General features: G+C 40.4%; 2 protein-coding genes across 3 annotated transcripts; both read left to right on the top strand.

Annotated features, from left to right (window-relative positions):
• Positions 1–465: 465 nt before the first annotated feature.
• LOC143883934 (G-type lectin S-receptor-like serine/threonine-protein kinase At4g27290) lies at positions 466–13,099 on the top strand. Of its 2 annotated transcripts, XM_077387257.1 has the most exons (8): positions 466–958; positions 1,212–2,018; positions 10,917–11,048; positions 11,271–11,458; positions 11,863–12,073; positions 12,184–12,421; positions 12,499–12,646; positions 12,732–13,099. In XM_077387257.1, exons 1-8 carry the CDS (start codon positions 487–489, stop codon positions 13,038–13,040), a joined length of 2,505 nt encoding a protein of 834 aa, XP_077243372.1. In that variant the 5' UTR covers positions 466–486; the 3' UTR covers positions 13,041–13,099. The 2 variants fall into 2 exon arrangements, with proteins under 2 accessions (XP_077243372.1, XP_077243373.1); XM_077387258.1 differs by lacking the exon at positions 12,732–13,099 and having other exon boundaries at positions 12,516–12,648.
• Positions 13,100–16,328: 3,229 nt separating this feature from the next.
• LOC143885621 (G-type lectin S-receptor-like serine/threonine-protein kinase B120) lies at positions 16,329–18,098 on the top strand. The gene is made up of 5 exons (XM_077389816.1): positions 16,329–16,544; positions 16,607–16,734; positions 17,098–17,352; positions 17,470–17,615; positions 17,721–18,098. Exons 1-5 carry the CDS (start codon positions 16,329–16,331, stop codon positions 17,975–17,977), a joined length of 1,002 nt encoding a protein of 333 aa, XP_077245931.1. The 3' UTR covers positions 17,978–18,098.
• The last annotated feature ends 1,773 nt before the right edge of the window (positions 18,099–19,871 follow it).

Raw genomic sequence — 19,871 nt, 5'->3', positions numbered from 1 at the left:
GAGAGAGAGAGAGAGAGAGAGAGAGAGAGAGATTGATTGAAGGGTCAAAGTGTCAAACTGAAGATAGAAACTTTTCGTATACACACTCGTGAATGATTGAAGCGCCTAATTAATATTAGTCACATGACTGACTTCTGATGGCATAAATCCTAACTACTCTCCAAAATATCGGTCTATAAGTGGCATCTAGTAATTGATTTTACCCTTTCAAAACTGCTACCACAAAAGCTTCCACAAAGACTTTCTCATTCCATCAATGAATCAACTTCCCGGACACCTAATTACGAAATGGCACTTGCATTCGCCCCTATATACGTGAATCTCTATCCCCACAATCTACAAACGAACAGCATGCTTTTCCGCAGGTTTCATGCTAGTTATTTTGATTTTGATAAAGGGCAAATTTGTCCATTAATGCTATTGATGTATCACCATCTTTGTATATGAGAAGGGAAAGGTGAGCTTTGTAACTCTGTATCATGGGCAATGGCTTTTGAGCTTAGATATCCTTATGGTTTGCTGATTTCCATCTTTCTCTTACAGATATGTAGTGCAGTTGACACTATAACTCCAACCCAATCCATCAAAGATGGTGAAACTCTAGTTTCAGAAGGCGAAAAGTTCGCACTAGGGTTCTTCAGCCCTGGCAACTCCCGTAATCGTTACGTCGGAATATGGTATAATAAGCTTCCAGGCCAAACAGTTGTATGGGTCGCCAACAGAGAAACCCCGCTAACGGATTCCTCTGGAGTTCTTACAATTGCTGGTGATGGAAATCTCGTAATCTTAGATGGGAGCTTGAAGTCTCCTTGGTCCACTAACATTTCAATCTTAGCAAGCAATACAAATGCTATGCTCCTGGGTTCGGGAAATCTAATTCTTTGCAGGGATAATTGCGATAATCATACGACAACATTATGGGAAAGCTTTAATTACCCAGCACATGTTTTGCTTCCAGGTAAAAAAAAAATACAGACAAGTAAACTTGAGCTTTTCTCTTGTTCTCTCTCAATTACCTTAATTTATAGATGCATAAATTAGTTACAACATGTGATTCAAATTTTGAATTCAAATTACAATTGGTTGTAACTGTTAATGTGCTTGCAATCATCACATGTAAAATATGGAAAACATGTGATACCAAAATTTGAATTCAAAATTCATAGTGTTGCAGCCACTAATTTGGTTCTACGTAACTTCTTTATCACCAGGGATGAAGCATGGATTTAACCGGAAAACCGGTCACAACTGGTCCCTAACATCGTGGAGATCACAAAACGATCCGGGGAATGGGGAATTCTCAAACCGGCTCGATCCAGAAGGTTGGCCGGAGTTCTATTTATGGAAAGGACCGGATCGGATTTGGAGGAACGGGATTTGGAATAGTCAGAGACTAGTACACCCCATGCCTGACAGGAATGTCGAAATCAATTTCAATTTCAGTTATATATCTAATGAGGATGAGGTTTATGTCACTTCCAATGCAAAAAAAGACTCATTAATCACGATGATGGATTTAGATTACTCAGGCATCTTTCAACGGTTGATATGGAACGAAGAGAGCCATCGATGGGTACAATTTTGGTCTGCCTTGCAGGATCAGTGTGACAATTACGCAGTGTGTGGGCCCTATGGCATCTGTAGTGTTACTCGGACCCCTGTATGTGAGTGTTTGCAAGGGTTTGAACCAAAGTCACCTCAGAACTGGCTTATGAGAGATGGGTCCGATGGTTGTGAGAGAAGGATGTCGTTAGATTGCAGAAATGGATCAGATGGGTTCTTGAGATTGGAGCATGTGAAGTCGCCCGATACCCGGAAGGCTCGATTAGATGCGAGTTTGAGCTCAAATCAGTGTGAGAATGAGTGTTTGAACAACTGTTCTTGCACTGCTTATGCCAGTGCTGATGCTAATGGGTGGGGGAATGGTTGTGTGATTTGGTATGGGGACTTAATTGATATTAAATTTTTTGATGATGGGGGTGACGTAATTTACGTGCGATTGGCTGTTTCGGAGTTAGGTATGTGAGGTTGTTTATAGAAATTCCTTTATTTTTCTTTCAATCACTAGCATTTTTCTAATAAAATGCTTCTAATTCAACGCCTTAAAACTTGGCAGAAAGGCATTTCGTGGCTGGCTGTTGCATAAGAAGGCAGCCACAGAGGCTCACTTTTCAGCAAATTTTGTCTTATTCATTTAATCCATATGATGCAGCTGCTCTCTCTGTGCAACTGCCAGCCGCAAAATGCCTTTCTGCGAAAGTCCGTAGCAAATCCCACCTTAAAAATTAGAAAGCGTAAGAAATCAGAGAGAATAGAAAGAAAAAAAAAGACAAAACAAAATAACACGAAATTTACATGGTTCATCTGTTGTGTGACTAAATAGTACAAAAAAAAAATTCGTATAAAATCAATTCGTCATGTTTTATTAATTTGACTGAAAGAAAACCTTAGAACCCATCCACAGCCTCTTCCCTTCTCCTCACCCACCCTCATGTCCTTCCATACTACCATTGTGTTGTGGCAGTGACCGCAGCTGCTACAACAAAAGGGAGTAACTGCCCTGGGATATGCGGCTAGGTGGAGGCAAAGCAAGGCTGGCATGATTTTGATGAAACTGTATATTAACACGGTATTATTGATCCAGGGATATTTTCTCCATGTAAAATATCTCAAAACCGCAGCTAGACGAAGCCCCATTCCATTCATCTTCAACAATCCGATCTGTGAACGATCACATTGTCCCTATTTTTCTCGAACCATTCCCGAGTGAAAAATTTTGCCTCCCTAACTGTTTGCCAAATCTTAACTTTGTAAATATGGTATGACTATGTCCACTGGAGAAGGCAATCTAACAGCTTGCATTATATACGACAAATGCAAGGGAAATACTGTTAAAGTATAAAAGATTAAATAACGCCTTCTCCAACCGCTTAGGCTTTTGGAATAACTGGTAGTTTCACATGGAATCAGAGCAAATGTCGTGAGTTCATTATTGTACAAGATACCATAAGGTCTATGAAAAAGACCTTATATAAAATTCCAAAACTAATCCCTTATCCTAGTGTAACAATTTCATTATTGTAAATTATTTAGTTTTTCTTGACAAAAATACCCCTATTTTGTGTTTTTTGGGGGGAATTGCCCTTGATCTCTCTCCTTATAAAAGGCCAGGCATGGGAATGTACAGGGGATAGAATTACAGAAACAAATCTAACAAATCACTTTGGAACACACCTGTTAAGATTGAGCTACGAATTGGGGAAAGCTTGCGGATTCAGACACCTTCATTTCTTCAAAAGCTCTGTTTGCAAAAGCTCTTATGGAACCCATTTTGATTTCAGTTCCTACTTTTTCCTGCGATGCTCCTTCCGATTGGAAAATCGGAACATTTCGTGCAACAAATGAAACTGGAAATTCAGAGAGAATGAACTGGAAAAGAGCATTTGGAGGTCTTTTGAATGTTGTCCCTTGATCACCTCAGTCAAGGAGTCCTGTTTTCTTTTAATAAAGCTTTCATCATCATTAAAAAAAATCAAATTAATTCATAAATTCCTCAGGTTTTTTTAACAGGGCGCTGGAAGAGAAGCGTGCCCAGCGAAAACCCAAAACAAACAGGGCCTAGTATAGGGAGAACTGATTCAAATGGCTCGTCCACGGGTGGTTACGGGTGCTAATCTGGTTCCGCTTGGTGGTGGTGGGGTCTCGGGTAGAAGAATCTTGGATGAAAACTCAGTTCTTGGTGATGATTTGGGTTTTGCCTCTGGAGCTAATCTGATTCCTTTAGGTGGTTATTGTGGCAAGCATGTTAGGTTCTCTGAAGAAGTTCCTGATGCTAGGAATTTGGAGAATGATTCTGGGTGGCTTATCTCAAGAGGAAAGAGGGCTAGGAGAATTGATAGGGTGAAGCGGAGGCGTATCGAGAGGGGTTTGGGTGACTGGAGATGTTGTCGGTGTGGGTTTAAGAACTTCAAGAAAAGAGTGGTTTGCTGGGGTTGTCACAAACCTTGGTCTAACCTAGACTTCAATTTCCCTTACCAGGCAAGAGATGGTATTGTTGCTCCTAATAGTGTGGTGGAAAATCCGGTGGGTGTGTTATCTGGGAAGATTAACCCAGTTGTCTCTGATGGAGCGGTGTTCAATTTGGAGGTGGTTCCTCTGCAATCTATAAGCAACGCGGATCTTGGTATCTGGGGGAAGATTAAACCGGGTTGGTCTGGTAATCTAAAGGCTCTGGAGAGTTGGCTTATTCGTAAAAATAGCTATACTTGTGAGGTGGTGGTATATAGAATTGGCGAGCTTGAGGTGCTAATTACGCCTGCACTAGGTTTTGACCGATCACACCTTATGGCTTCATGGAAAGGTGATATGGATTCTCCATTCTTAGAACTTCTTCTGTGGAATAAGAAATTTCCAAAAGAGAGGAATTGTAACTGGTGGAGTATTGAAGGAGTTCCGCCTGAGGCGTGGAGCGAAGAAAACTTTAGGAGAATTGGGGAAAAAATTGGGAGAGTTGTAAAGCTTGATTCATCATGCCTAGCTGGTAGCGGGTACTCCAAAGCTAGGTTTCAGATATCTTCTGAAGGGGTAGTGGGTAAGGAGTTATCCATCCAGGTTTCAATGGATGGGACTGTTAGATGGGTGCATGTTCAAAAGGTTGTGGAAGAAGGAGAACTCAGTTCGGATCGTGACTCTGAAGCATCAAATGAATCTGGTAGCGAGCTTGGATCTAGGAGCCTGCCTCCGGCTGAGGATCTTTTGCAAGAGGAACCTGGTCTTTTGATGGTGGAGGAGCATATGGGTGGCTGTGAGGGAGGAGATTTGGAGGAGGCTATTTCTTCCCACGATGTTCATCGGCCTCCTGTACAGGTTTGGCCTGGTAATTTATTCCAAGCAGGGGCGGAGGAGGGAGAGGTTTTTTCTATTTCGGGTATGGTAGAGGCGAGGGAGGTGGTGCATGATAGAGTGCCATGTTTAAGCGAGTTGCATGTGGCGCATGATAGCTCTAATGAGGTTTCGCCTGTGGAGTACAGGTGGCGCAGCTTGTGTGGTGTAAATAATACAGCATCAGAAGTTGTGAACCCCTCTGCATCTATTAATTGCTACAACGATATTTTGGCAGCGCTTTCCCCAAGAACCTATAGTAGCGGGGAAAATAGCTATTCTGGAGCCTTGACTCCCAAGTCTCCTATGACAGGCAATGGATATAGGGCCCTGGCCCACATTGATAGTGTAGCTGGTCTTGGGCCTCGATCCATATGTGAGGTTTTTGGTGGGTGTTTAAACGTGTGGACCTTAACAAAATCCCCTTCCTTTTCCTCAAATGATAATCTCTTATCTCCAGAATCGGATTATAGTTGTATCCTAAAGGAAGGGGATGGTGGAGATATGGTAAGTCCTTCTTTCTCCTTGATCTCACCTTTGGAGGAGAGCCGATTTGTTGGCTCTCTGTCTAGAGGTTGCAGCACGGAGAATCATCTCTACAGATTGAGGTTGTCGGAAGCGGCTGCCCATTTCGACTTTGATAATGCAGAGGAGTGGAATGATGAAGCCGAAGAAGTGATGATAGATGACGACATTAGGATGGCCCCTAAGGAAGGAGTTGTGGTTATTGGTCCGTGTGGCCGCGGTAGTTTGAATGATAATCAGACGTTCTTTCGCATCTTTTATCGTTCTAATTCGATTGGGATTTCCTATAGAGTGTGTGATTCTTTCTGTTTGGAGGTGGTTGATGGATACCCTAAAGAGGATTACGCTTTTGCTAATTTGGCCAAAATATGCTTGGGAAATTTTGGTTTCTGTATGGATTCAATTGATTCTTTTGGAGGGTTGAATCGATATATGGCTTCTATTTCTGCTCGTTGGGGAGTAATGTCCACGGGGGGTTTGAAACACAATTTATCATCTTTTGCAGTGGGGGAATATCCATTAATGGATTTTCGCCATTTACCGCATCTGGAGTTGGGGGTTGGCAGCCCCTGCGTCCGACCCATCGAAGGTATGAACTCTTCTAATTATGTTATGGGTAATGATTGTTTTTATTCTGGTGTTGAAATGCAGGATACATCCATGTGCAATAAAGCTGTTATTAGTTCTCTTGGCTGTAAAAGGACCAATGGTCCTGGTACATACTCTTATGTCCATACATCGCCAGTTCATGATGTAGCATATGATATAAGGCGAATGTCTTTGGATGATATTGATTCTGGTTTCTCTGATTCCGTGGATCCTATCTTGGAGCAGGGGACCATGAGTTTGGAGGGGGAGAGTTCTGGGTTGGAAGTTGTAGAGGAGTCGGTGAATCATACGGTTAATGTTAGTCACAAGCTTGGCTTGATTTACCCTGGTCCTATGCCCGAGTTTAGAGACATGATTAGAGCTTCAGAGATGAGGGATACTATGGTGTCTGGTAATTCGGTGAGTTATTCTGATGAATCAACAAAGAGAAAATTCAGGGAGTTGGCTAGATTGAAATCCGAGGTGAATTATGGTGGGATTTCAGTTGAGGAAGAGTCAAGCATTTGTCTTTCTGGAAGGAAAAAGAGTGCGAGGAAGGGGAGGAAATCAGTTAAATTAGTTTCCTTATGAAGATACTATCTTGGAATGTTAATGGATTAGGATCTCTGGCAAAGAGGGCTCATGTTAAAGGGTTAGTTAAAAAGTCAAAACCGGATCTTATCTGTATACAAGAAACCAAATTGGAGGTTATTGATAGGAGTATGGTAAAAAGTCTTGGTGTTGGTTCGCATTGGGGTTTCTCTTTTGTTGAAGCTATTGGTGCTTCGGGGGGCATTTTCATAGCTTGGGACGAATCTAATTGGGTTAGGTCCGAGGAATGGAAGGGTAGGTTTTCAATATCTATTGTCCTTCGTAGGGTGGAAGATGCGGCTGTGTGCTTGTTTTCTGGGTTGTATGGTCCTTCTCTTTGGGCGGATAAGAGGTTGTTTTGGGAAGAGCTAAACGGAGTTAGGGTAGGTGGTCCTATCCTTGGTGTATAGGGGGTGATTTTAATGAAATTAGGTTTGTTTGTGAAAGGTTAGGTTGTCGGAGAGCAAATCAAAACATGGCTGCTTTTGCAACTTTCATTTCAAAGCATAATATTATTGACCTTCCATTATCTGGAGCTAGGTTTACTTGGAGCAGAGGTGAAAGTCTTAGTAGGATTGATCGATTTCTTATTTGTCCTGGTTGGCTGAATTTGGCTCCTGAGGTTCTCCAAAAGACTCTCGTTCACTCGGTATCTGATCATTGTCCTCTTCTCTTGGATCCTAGAATGGAGTCTTGGGGACCTCCTCCTTTTAGGTTTGAGATTCCGTGGCTTCAAATTCCCCTCATGGAGGAAAGATTGGGTGTTTGGTGGGTAGCGCATAAGTGTGAGGGTCCAGCGGATGTGGTTATTGGGCAGAAGCTTAGGTATGTAAAGAAAAAGTTAAAGGAATGGGTAGCTGAAAGAGGTCAAGCTGTTTCGAGTAGAAAAGTTTGGCTAGAAAATAGAATTGGTGATTTAAATGTGTTGGAAGAATCTGGATTAGAGTCCGTAATTTCGAGGGAGGAATTGGGTAGGGTTAAAGAAGAGCATAAAGGACTGCTGCTTCATGAGGAGATAACGTGGAGGCAGAAGTCAAGAGTGAGATGGTTAAAGGAGGGGGACAAAATTTCGGCTTATTTTCATGCTATGGCCAGTGCCAGAAGACGGAGAAATAGGATTGAGTCTTTGGTTGACAATGGAATCAGAGTGTCAAGGAAGGATGAGGTTACTAGAGTGATCTTGGATTTTTATACGTCCCTATACTCGCCTGAGGGTATCATGAGACCACTTCCAGAAGATCTGGAGTTTAGTGGGTTGAGTATGGCTCAGAGGGTTGCATTAGAGAGACCCTTTGAAGAAGAGGAGGTTGAAAAAGGGGTTTTCTCTATTAGTAAGGATAAGGCTCCTGGTCCTGATGGTTTTTGTTTAGCTTTCTTCCAATCCTGTTGGTCGTATGTAAAAGGGGATATCCTGAAATTTTTTGAGGAGTTCTATCATGGGTTGGCATTGGATAAAGGCACTGGGGCTACTTTCATTGCCCTTATCCCTAAGGTTCCTGGTGCCTCTAAAATTTCGGAGTACCGTCCAATAAGCTTAGTGTGATGTTTATACAAAGTTTTGGCAAATGTTCTAGCGGATCGGTTAAAGATGGTGCTTCCATCCATTATCTCAGATTGCCAAAGTGCTTTTGTGGCTAATAGGCAGATTCTTGACTGTTCATTAGTTGCGAATGAGGCCATTGACTTTTATCTTAGAAATGGCATGGGAGGTTTTATGTGCAAATTGGATATGGAGAAGGCTTATGATAGGGTGGAATGGGATTGCTTAGATTACTTGCTTGGAAGAATGGGGTTTGGAAGTAAATGGAGAGAATGGATGAGGGGTTGTGTCTCTTCGGCTTGGTTTTCAATTCTGATTAATGGGTCCCCTAAAGGATTTTTTAAGTCATCTCGAGGACTTAGGCAGGGTGACCCCTTATCCCCTTTTCTTTTTGTCATCGTGGCGGAGACTCTTAGCAGATTGATGAATAAAGGGAGTGGGTTGGGCTTATTCAATGGTTTTAAGATTGGAAGCCAGCAGGTAGAAGTGTCTCATCTTCAATTTGCTGATGATACGCTCCTGTTTTGTGAACCAAACATGATCCAAGCGATGAATTTAAAATCTTCCCTTAGATGTTATGAGTTGATTACGGGGCAGAGATCCAATTTTCATAAATCTAGATTATATTCCCTAAACATCCCGCAGGATGAGGCGCTTGAATTGGCTAAGACTCTGGGTTGTCAGCTTGATCAATTGCCTTCCTCATACCTGGGACTCCCATTGGTGGTGGGGAGACCAAAAAAATCTTTGTGGGATCCTGTTGTAGAGAGAATTGAAAGGAGGTTGGAATCATGGAAAAGAAATCTTGTTTCTAGAGGGGGAAGGCTTGTGTTGGTTAAGGCGGTGTTGGCCAATATTCCCATATATTTTTTGTCTTTGTTTAAATGTCCGGTCAGTGTTGTATCGCGTATTGAACAAATCCAACGTAGATTTTTATGGGGAGGCAATGAAAGGAAAAAGGGTATTTCTTTGGTCAGTTGGAAGAGTGTGTGCTTACCTGTTAAGAATGGTGGTTTGGGTATTAGGAGAGTGAAAGAATTTAATCATGCCTTGTTAGGAAAATGGTTATGGAGGTTCAGGGAGGAAAATTCTCAGTTGTGGGTTAGGGTCATTGGGAGTAAATATGGGTGCAAGCCGGGAAAGTGGGAATCTAAAAACCATTTCAAGAAACAAGGTTTGACTGTTTGGCGTGACATTTTGAAAATGTCATTTGCTTTTCTTTTGAGGGTTAGATTTAGAGTGTATTCGGGGGATCGAATAAAATTTTGGAGGGATGTGTGGTGTGCTGATGAGCCTCTTATGAGTTTATTCCCAAATTTATATCGTGTAGCCGCTGAGAAAGAGAGTTTTGTTTCTGATTGCTTTGCTCGAGAAGGGGGTAGTTTAGTTTGGTCCCCTAGGTTTAGAAGGAACTTCTTTGATCGGGAGCTAGAGTCGGTTGCCCAATTTCTTAAGCTTTTAGATGGTTGCTACATTAAGAGAAGCGGTATGAATAAAAGAGTATGGACTGCGGAATCGTCTGATTTTTTCTCTGTCAAATCTTTCTATTTCAGCTTGTTGCCTTGCAGTGTATTCTCCATTTCAGCCGAGGTATGAAAATTTCATTGCCCGCCTAGAGTTGGTTTCTTCGGATGGGCGGTATGTCGTGATCGGATTCAAACGATTAACTTCCTCCGGAAGCGCGGTATGATGCTTGTTGACCATTGCCCCCTCTGCTTGAAAGATGGTGAATCTGTGGATCATCTCTTCATGCATTGCTCCTTTACGCGTCAGGTATGGAGTTTGATATTTCTGAGATTTGGCATATGTTGGATTTTTCCATTTTCTATTCCAGAGTTGATCCTTCTTTGGACCTTTGTGCCATGGAAGAAGAAGGGCAAAGTATTGTGGAATCTGTGTCTTCTTGCAACATGGTGGGTGATATGGAAAGAGAGAAACTCCCGTGTCTTTGAAGGGGTTGCAAAATCTCCGTATTGGATATATATGAAAATTATTGCGCTCACTATTTCATGGGCGAGAAGTTTACCGGCTTTCCGTTTTGTATCGGCCTTTGACTTATGGGAGGGTTGGAGGATTGTTTGCTTTAGTAGGAAGATCCGGCATCCGATTGTTCAGAGATGGGAGGCTCCGCCTATTGAAATGTTCAAAATTAACTTTGATGGGTCGAGTATTGGGAACCCGGGCCCGGCCTGTGTTGGTGGCTTGTGTCGGGATGCTTGTGGTGAAGTTATATGGGCTTTTGCCGGCCCTCTTGGAGTTTGTGATGCCTCGGAGGCCGAGGTGAGGGCGGTTTATCATGGCATAAAACGGCTTGCGAGAGATAGCATGGATATCACTATTGTGGAGGGAGATTCTTTGAATGTGATTAAATGGTTGAGGGGGTTGGTGTCGCCTCCTTGGAGATTTTCTTCTATTTTTGATGAAATAGATGATTTAATTGCGGGCTCATCTATTGTTTTCAATCATGTTCGGCGATCTGCTAATGGGGAGGCGGACTCCTTGGCTAGAAGTGGGGTTAGGAGGTTGGAGTTGGAGTGGTTTGACTTCCTTCCTCCCTGAGATTTGTCTTTCTTGTTATTGTTGCTTTATTTTCTTGTAATTTTGGTTGAGGCCCACCTCGGTCCCCTTCCTTTTTAATGAATTCATCTTGCCATTTAAAAAAAAAAAAACACACCTGTTAAGATTCTCTTGTCAATGTACACTAATTGGTGAAAGGTGGGAAAGATTCCAAAAAGATTACAAAACCCAAGACTTGCTTACTACTAATATGATTAAAATGATCATTCATTAGATACCAGAAAATCGAAAAGCTCTCTTGGCAGGAAGAGGATGTTAGTCATAGCCATTGTCATAATCAGTTTGGTGGTGCTTCTCTTGCTTTCATGTGGCTGTTGGAGGTGGAGGATGAGGCGGAAGATGAGAGGTCAAAGATAGAAATGAAAGATTTGGCTTACCAAAGTTTAAGCATTTTTAAGCCCCGCTTGTTTTGGATTTTTTTTTAATTGATTTTGTGTCCAAAACTGATTATTGCACTAAAATTTCCATTTAATGTTGAGTCCATTATAAGTTTTGGACTTGAAATCAGTTCTCAAAATCTAAAATAAACAGGGCCTTAATAATTAGACACTGATATTTTGTGGTTCAGTGTTGCTCTATTTAGGGCTCATGGTGAAAGAATCTAGCCGTGAAAATCTCTCCCGCACATTTGAGCCCAAAGGAGGTATGAATGGCATGGAATTTCCATTATTTGATCTGGGTACTGTTGTAGCTGCAACAGAGAACTTCTCGGATTCAAAAAAGCTTGGAGAGGGTGGGTTTGGCCCTGTTTACAAGGTAATGTTTCACTTCATTATTATGCAAAAAAGGCCACTAAAAATGATAACATTTACGTCTTCTTAGTACAGAGTTTGTGTATGGTAGAGCCTAAAAAGTACAACGGGCCCCACATGAATGGATGATCTAAACCATTCAGTTTTTGGTCCCTACCACAAATGGGCCATGCTCCGAGAATGGAGGTGATAAGATTATCCTAAGCATTCGTTTTGGGACCCTATATTTGGCCAACATGGTAATAAAAACTACTCAAATCAAAGGCTCTTATATCACTCTATGGCCCACTCTCGGGGGATGGCGTATCTGCATCGAGCCCCCAAAAATGAATGGTTTACACTTTAGACCATCCATTCAAAACCCGCCTGGTAAATACTTAGAAAGAAATGTTTGATGGCAACTTTCAGGGTAAGTTGTTTAGCGGGCAGGAGATAGCAGTGAAAAGGCTTTCCAGAAATTCTGGGCAAGGCACAGAAGAATTCAGAAATGAGGTTATGCTGATCTCCAAACTTCAACATAGAAATCTTGTTAAAATTTTGGGTTATTGCATTCAAGGAGAAGAAAAGATGCTGATTTATGAGTACATGCCGAACAACAGCTTGGACTCCTATATATTTGGTTGGTCTTTTTAAATTCTTTGACTTTCACCTTTATGCACTTTTTCTAGGTTTTTATGAGAAGTATATATATAGATTATTTATGTATTCATTGATAAAGATTCATGGCAGATCAAAGCAGGAGGGCATTGTTGGCTTGGAGTAAGAGATTCGACATAATTGTGGCGATTGCTCGAGGAGTTCTTTATCTTCATGAGGATTCAAGATTGAGAATTATCCATAGGGATCTCAAAGCCAGCAATGTTCTGCTAGATAATGAGATGAACCCAAAAATTTCAGATTTTGGTTTGGCAAGGATTTTTGGTGGAAATCAGACTCAAGCTAATACTCGCAGAGTGGTTGGAACATAGTGAGTACCATTTGCATTCGTATAGTTGAAAACTTCTCTTATCGCGATTAATACTTATGTCAAATAATGGTCTGCAGTGGTTATATGTCTCCAGAGTATGCCATGAATGGGCTTTTCTCAGTGAAATCAGATGTCTTTAGTTTTGGGGTCATACTACTAGAGATCATTAGCGGAAAGAAGAATAGTTGCTATGTCGATGATCCTTCCATCACTCTCATAGGACACGTACGTACTGAATTTATATAGTCTTTCTCTGTCTACCAAATTTCAGATATATTTTATACTAAGGTGAAGTTTGGAACTATTTCAGGTTTGGGAGCTATGGAAAGAAGACAGAGCATTAGAGCTATTGGACCCATCAATAATGGTTAATACTTGTGCAGAAAATGAAGTTCTGAGATGCATCCATGTGGGGCTTTTATGTGTGCAAGAAAGCCCAAGTGACAGGCCAACCATGTCAGCGGTTGTTTTCATGCTGGGTAACGAAACGACTATGAATCAACCTAAGAAACCTGCGTTTTCATTTCAGGACGATTTCAAGGACAGAAACAGACCTACAGGAGGGACAGGATTATGTTCCATAAATGAAATGTCAATTACTGAGCTAGAATCTCGATAGAGATGAAAATTTCCAGGAGAAATGTATACAAATTCAATAATATAGACTTCTTCGCTAAAGATTTTCCAAACCCCTAATACATTAAATCAACCATCTACTATATGTATTGATCAAAGATTGTTTTATAATGCAAATGTGTCAAAGTAAAGCAACCATGCTGAACTGTTATTCATGGTTGTAATCACAGGCAATGCACCTTCTCTGTGAGAAATTTATGATAAGTCGGCTATTGCTTTTTCTTGGTCGTATTGCTAAGCTCGGCTTGCTCTGATAGATGCTAATGGAGGGTGCCAACATATGGAATTACCTTTATATTTTTGTTTATTGTGTTTATTCAAAAGCCACTGATGTCGGGGCCACGGTTTAAAATTTCGGTTTCGGTAACCATTTCGGACCCCACCAAAAACCAAAATTTCGGATCTCGCCGAAATTTCGGTCTGAAATTTAATCAGTGCATCTCTTTTGCACATGTCACGGGATAGCTTGTCCTATTTGGGTAGAATACATCTAGAACATTTTAGTTTTATCAATAAATTCAGTTACTTTAAAAAAAAATAATAGCCTTTGACAGATGGTTTAACATACAAAGCAAGGTGGATTTGTACTGATTATCAAAACATGTTCGCCCCGATATCAATTGCCTTTTCAAATCATAGAAACGAAAAAGACTAGTTGTTTCACTGCAATGTTCCAATTCGGCGGCCTTAAGACCCCCTTAAAATTGAATATACACATCGTTTTGCTTCTTATTCATGTTTGATTTTCTTGAAAGGAGGTGGATAATATCATTCATCTTTTTGAAACTCCTCTTTAAAATGACACCACATAGCCCTTTTCATCTTTTTGAAACTCCTCTCTAATCTATAGCTATATCTATATATAATAAGGAGGAAGGGCTGTTTCGCTGTTCACGGTGATGTGGAAGCCCTCCCCTCCCGCCATCACCTCTACATGGCAGCCTAGTCATCACATAAGTTCCATACGAAAAAAAAAAAAAAAAAATTTCCCTATATCGGCGCCGTTTGGGGCCGTTTGGGGTAATTCCCTTCACTAAAGTAATCTCATAAATTCGTCGAAACGGAATCCTTGACAACGTGAGTGCGCCACGTGGCAACCCTCTTCACGCCCTATTTTACTAAAATAAAATCATCTCATATCATTCCCTTCACTAAAGTAATCTCATAAATTCGTCGAAATGGAATCCTGGAACACTTGAGTGCGCCATGTGGCAACCCCTTTTCACCCCCTATTTTACTAAAATAAAATCATCTCATATCATTCCCTTCACTAAAGTAATCTCATAAATTCGTTGAAACGGAATCCTGGACAACGTGAGTGCGCCACGTGGCAACCCCTCTTCACCCCCTATTTTACTAAAATAAAATCATCTCATATCATTCCCTTCACTAAAGTAATCTCATAAATTCGTGACACCTGGATAACGTGAGTTCGCCACGTGGCAACCTCTCTTCAACCGCTATTTTACTAAAATAATCTCATAAATTCTTCAAAACGGAATCCTGGACAACATGAGTGCGCCACATGGCAACCCCTCTTCACCCCCTATTTTAGCAAAATTGTTTCAATTATTAGAGAAAAAATCTCCCACTATATCTCTATATACAGTAGGTTGATTAGATTAGGCAATTTAGTTAACGTGTAGTTTAGTAATTGGACTCTTTTCATTCTAAAATATATGCTAAAATATCTCTCTTCTCTATCTATAAACCGAATCCTTCTTGATTCCAATAAATCTCTTCTCTATCTCTCTTGTCTTATCCTGTAGACTCAACTATCTTAGTAATTTTGCGTTTATGTTGAATTTCGATTAAAATTCTTGTTTTTTTAGAACAGTTTTAATGCATTTTATTATTATTATTTTTTCTTTCTCACCCCGTGATGCACGGGTTGCACACGGGTTTCAACTCTATTATAGTCTTCATGCAATTGTGTTAAAGTCAGTTTGGAAGACATTTCAACTCTATTTAGTCCATACAATTGTGATAAAGTCAGTTTGGAAGGTAAGTGGTAGCTTCGGAGAAAAATGAGGAGATCGATTTCTAGCTTATTATCCTTCACTAATCTGACATAGCCCAGATTAAAAGCTAAGAAAAAGGAAGGACTTTTTTTTAATACTCCTCAGTTAGTTATAACTTAGTATAGAGAGCGCTTCACGTTGGGTTTCTTCGGTCCTAGTAATTCTAGTCGTCGTTATGTTGGAATATGGTACACCATGTTCCCTGAGACTATTGTAAGGATCGCCAACAGAGAAAACCCTGTCATAGATTTTGCACTGGGGACAAACAATGGTTGTTATATAATAATCAAAAACTTTTTTTGTAGGTAAGCTGAGATTGAACCTTTAACCTTCAGATTGAAGAACAAAGCACCATTGAGCTAGAGACTGAATCCCAATCAAGAACTTTTTACAATGTAAAAAATAAAAGTACAAAAAAATTTGCAATTCAATTTCCTTTTCATTAAAAAAAAGTCATTAATATTTATTTTTGACATCCACAATTTTCGGTGAGTACCGATCTAATACAATTTCAAACTTATGTAGGTTCAGATCAACCAAACGTGGGGTCCATATGTGCTATGCTTCGCTGTATTACGATGAGGTTGCATCTCACTTTGGATGATCTGAACTGACCGTTGTACATCTTGTTTTGGATCACACATGACTCAAAAAATTACAATCATACCATGCTAACTTATCCTAACTTCTCAAAAATGCCACCCCTTGAAATTTGCACGATATGTATCTATTATACTCTGAAAAATCTTCCTCTTATAATCAGCAGAAGGAACCCTCAATTTACACTTTGTTTAATTAACTATAAAGGAGGCATTCCCACAAAGATATTGTTATGCTCCTTAAAAGAGAGTTATAGGGCCCCACTTTTGGCTCATGTATACTATCAAATCCATTGATCTGAACAAGAATCATAACTCTGGCCAAATGCCATATTAAGAACACCTTGATCGGGTGATCCTAGGCCCTTGATCCACTAAACCTCATTTAGGGTTATGCCAAGACCATGTAAGTAATCCCATGATGTTCTACGAGTTTAACAGTCTTGATTTCACCCAAATATCCTGCACAAGGACTCAAAAATTCAGTTTTACCATTGACGGTAATATTGCCTTCTTAAAGAAAATGAGGAGTATCAAAACTAGAGAATGGTCACTTTTTTTTTTCATGAGGGGCATATTTGTTAGTTTGTAGGTATTTTTGTTTATTTGCACAGGAAAAGTGTTTTTTTTTTTTTTTGGGACAAGCTTGTAATGGGCTTTTTTTATGATTTTGGAGGCAACTTTGGGTGGAAGAATACGATTGATCACTATGCTCGACTTAGATTACTCGGGCGTGCTAGAGCGATTGAGCGTGAAGATAGCCGTAAATGGGGGCAATTCTGGTCAGCTTTGGAAGATCAGTGTGACAATTTGCAGTTTGTGGGGCGTATGGAATGTGTAGTGCTAGTCAGACGCCAGTGTGTGAATGTATGCAAAGGTTCGAACCAAAGTCAACTCAAAACTGGGTTTCGAGAGATTATTGTTTGAAGGGTCATACTGAGGTTGTGCTGATTTCAAAACTCCAACACCGGAATCTTGTTAAGCTCCTTGGCTACTGCATTGAAGGAGAAGAAAAAATGTTGGGCTATGAGTACATGCCTAACAAAACCTTGGATGTCTCTCTCTCTCTCTCTCTCTCTCTCTCTCTCTCTCTCTCTCTCTCTCTCTCTCTCTCTCTCAATTGTATACTTCCTTAATTTCTGTGTTCAATACAGAATAAACAGAACAGTACGAAACTTACTTAAATGAAGATTCTTCCATAAATTACCAAAATTTGAGGATCCTTCAAGCTTAGATGATTCCTTAACCTCCACATCCGTTTTTTGTTAGTAGCATAAGTCTGTTGATTAGACATACATTGTTAACACAACTACGTTTTTTTTTTTCGACAAGCGTAATCCCAACTGCATGTCAAATAGATGGTTTGATAAACTTATATCTCCTCATTTACCTCAAAAGACTAATTGATTTACATGTTATAATTCGTATTCGGGTCAGATCCAACTAAACAAGCACTACTCGAGTGGCTTAAACGGTTTCACATTGTCGAGGGAATCGCTCATGGACTTCTTTATCTGCATTGGGATTCCAGATTGAGGATTATTCACCGAGATTTAGAGGCAAGTAACATTTTGTTTGATGGACAACTAAACCCCAAAATTTCAGACTTCGGCTTGGCAAGGATATTCGGTGGAAATCAAATTCAAGCAGATACTAGAAGGGTTTTTGGGACATAGTAAGTAGTAGTGGCTCGCGTAAAATAAAAGTTCTTATTCTCCTGTTTCAATTCAGTGCTTTCATTTTGAGTATTTTTGAGTTCATGATCTGAGAATTAAATAACAATGACGTGCAGTGGCTACATGTCCCCAGAGTATGGTATGGAAGGGAGGTTTTCAGAGAAATCAGATGTCTTTAGCTTTGGTGTCTTGCTATTAGAGATTGTGAGTGGGAAGAAGAACACAAGTTTTTACCATCACGAGCTCACTCCAAATCTATTGAGTTATGTAAGTAAATATCAGTCATTTTCTTTTTTATGTTCAAAACCTCCATTTATCTCCAGCAATAGAGTTCAAATCTTTGAATTTCCATGTAGATGATATTGAGATTGTTTCAGGCATGGAAATTGTGACTCATTCTCCCTAGCAGAAGTTTTGAGATGCATCCAAGTAGGGCTGCTGTGTGTTCAAGAGTTCACAGCAGATACGCCAACCATGTCTTCCGTAGATTTCATGCTCAGTTGTGAGATTGCATCTCTTCCGACTCCAAAACAGCCTGCATTTACAGAGAAGAGAGCATCCGAGCTCGGTACTGAAATCTGGTCTGTAAATAATGTTTCTAATACTATGCCTCAAGGCCGATAGCATACACAGCTCATCTGTTCCAAATAACAAATGCTTTTGTTTGAAATAAAGTTTAAAATAATGAGTTCCACCATTGTTCGGGATCAATGATACCATGAGGAATCTAAATCCTTCATCTCTGGGCCCACAAAATTGTATATAACATTATAACATATGATAGCATTACTGTGTTTAGACATTTCTATTCATTTGCTCATACAAATTTAATGTAGATTGTGCTCATTTTTTTCTTAGGCTTCCATTTCTAAGTTGTTAATTGATAGATGGTTTCAGCTGATAACTGTGAATTTCAGCTCATATCATCTCTGCGATTGGGCTTTCTAAATGAAGGATCGAGAAAAGGCCAAGGTATCTCTAGGCAGTATTATGTATATGTTGGTTTTTCCCACTCCGGGCCTTGGGCCTATCAAGAGGTACATGGGTTGTACACCCATGTGGCACCCAACACACATACTTATAGGAGTGTAGGTGGGTCCCATATTAGAAATCCTAAGCTACCATAGATTTAAGAGCGTTCCCTGGGATTTTCATAGGTGCTCTCTCTATTCTCCATCTTTCTCCTACGATTGGGCTATCTTAGGGATCCATCTAGACCTTGGGATACCAGAGAGTGGATATTAGTTATAGCCCATTTTGTGGAAAAACTTCACTGACGAGACAAGGGTGATTTTGATTGAAGCGTGAGTCTCCTTGTCCCCTTATGCTGTTTTTTTTTTGTGCAAATCAAGTAATCTTGGGCTCATTAGGTAGGTGATCGGAAACCTTTCTAATGATACCAAAATCATGACAAACGGATAAGATTTTACACTTAATTGTAGGCTACAAATAAGACGACCAAAATAAGACTTAAAGAACAAGCGGTCCTACGCTTTGTAGTCAGTGACAAACGACACATTCTTGGTGATTTTCGCCTACACGAGAGAGAAGAGTGTGATATAAGACTCATGGCAAAATGTCCAAAGGAAAATTTACTTCTCACTTCTTCACATATTCACCAACAAGTAGGCTACCTTCCATCCCAATGAAATTAACGACCGGCGAAGAAGAGCACCCCTTAACAAAAGAAAACAAAACTCCTTTATCAATGAAAAACATAATCCCCAAAGGTTCAGGAGCTAAGGAAATGCGAGAGAACAATGAATTATAGCCAGAAGATTATAGACCTCTTGGATCAATAAACATGGCTTCGCCCGAGTATGATGGGATCCTTATCTAAGGATCACGTGTCTCCCAAGCCCTACTAAGTGCACAAATCTGGCTCGTGTATTTTCTTTACTCTTGCTTGTTTTGAGTCTGTATTCAAGGGTATCACAACCCTAGTGGTCTGCTATTTTCCTTAGACATTGTTCTAAGGATTGGGCGGTGGTCTGGTTCCTGTTATTGTATCATCTTTCTTTATTTAATATATTGGTAGGGGTCCACCTAACCCCAGCTTACCCATAGAGAGAGTGAGAGGAGGACAATCTGAGCTTTCAAAGCAAATTCGGAGAGAAAACACTAATCTATACCATTGCAAGATAGAAATAGAAGGAAATGAGGCGGCCACCTAGCCTGCCATGAAAACAAGTGGGAAACTATGTCACTTCCCCTTCTCAAAAAAATTACGAGATAAGGTAACTGAAAGGCTGGAGTCTTACATAGCAGCGAAAAATTACACCCTTTTCCATTGCTTGTCCTTGGCAAGTGATGTAATTGAACAGGTCCTAGGAGAGAAGATTCTTTCGAGGTTCCAATCTTGCTTAAAAAGAAAGCACCATTCGAAGCATTTGGACAGAACCAATCTGTTATTACGTGGCATGGCGAGAGGGCTAGGACAGCAACTCTTTTAAGCAAATCAATGAAAATAAGAGGGTATTTCGAATTGGGTTTTTCCTATGAAGTAGAGAGGGTCAAT

This window comes from Tasmannia lanceolata, unplaced genomic scaffold, assembly GCF_043159265.1.
Source record: "Tasmannia lanceolata isolate RefF3 unplaced genomic scaffold, GAP_Taslan_0.1 ptg000008l, whole genome shotgun sequence".
Lineage (NCBI taxonomy): Eukaryota > Viridiplantae > Streptophyta > Magnoliopsida > Canellales > Winteraceae > Tasmannia > Tasmannia lanceolata.
Note: the sequence above shows the minus strand (reverse complement) of the source record. Positions and strands in the feature narration are given on the sequence as shown.

Excerpts from the sequence above, each read along its gene's own strand:
- LOC143883934 (XM_077387257.1), top strand. The coding sequence starts at position 487 with ATGGCTTTTGAGCTTAGATATCCTTATGGTTTGCTGATTTCCATCTTT. Across the intron at positions 11,459-11,862 it reads GGTTTGGCCCTGTTTACAAG|GGTAAGTTGTTTAGCGGGCA; the intron begins GTAATGTTTCAC and ends GGCAACTTTCAG. Across the intron at positions 12,074-12,183 it reads CTTGGACTCCTATATATTTG|ATCAAAGCAGGAGGGCATTG; the intron begins GTTGGTCTTTTT and ends GATTCATGGCAG.
- LOC143885621 (XM_077389816.1), top strand. The coding sequence starts at position 16,329 with ATGGGCTTTTTTTATGATTTTGGAGGCAACTTTGGGTGGAAGAATACG. Across the intron at positions 16,735-17,097 it reads CCTAACAAAACCTTGGATGT|ATTCGTATTCGGGTCAGATC; the intron begins CTCTCTCTCTCT and ends TTACATGTTATA. Across the intron at positions 17,616-17,720 it reads GCTCACTCCAAATCTATTGA|ATTGTTTCAGGCATGGAAAT; the intron begins GTTATGTAAGTA and ends GATGATATTGAG.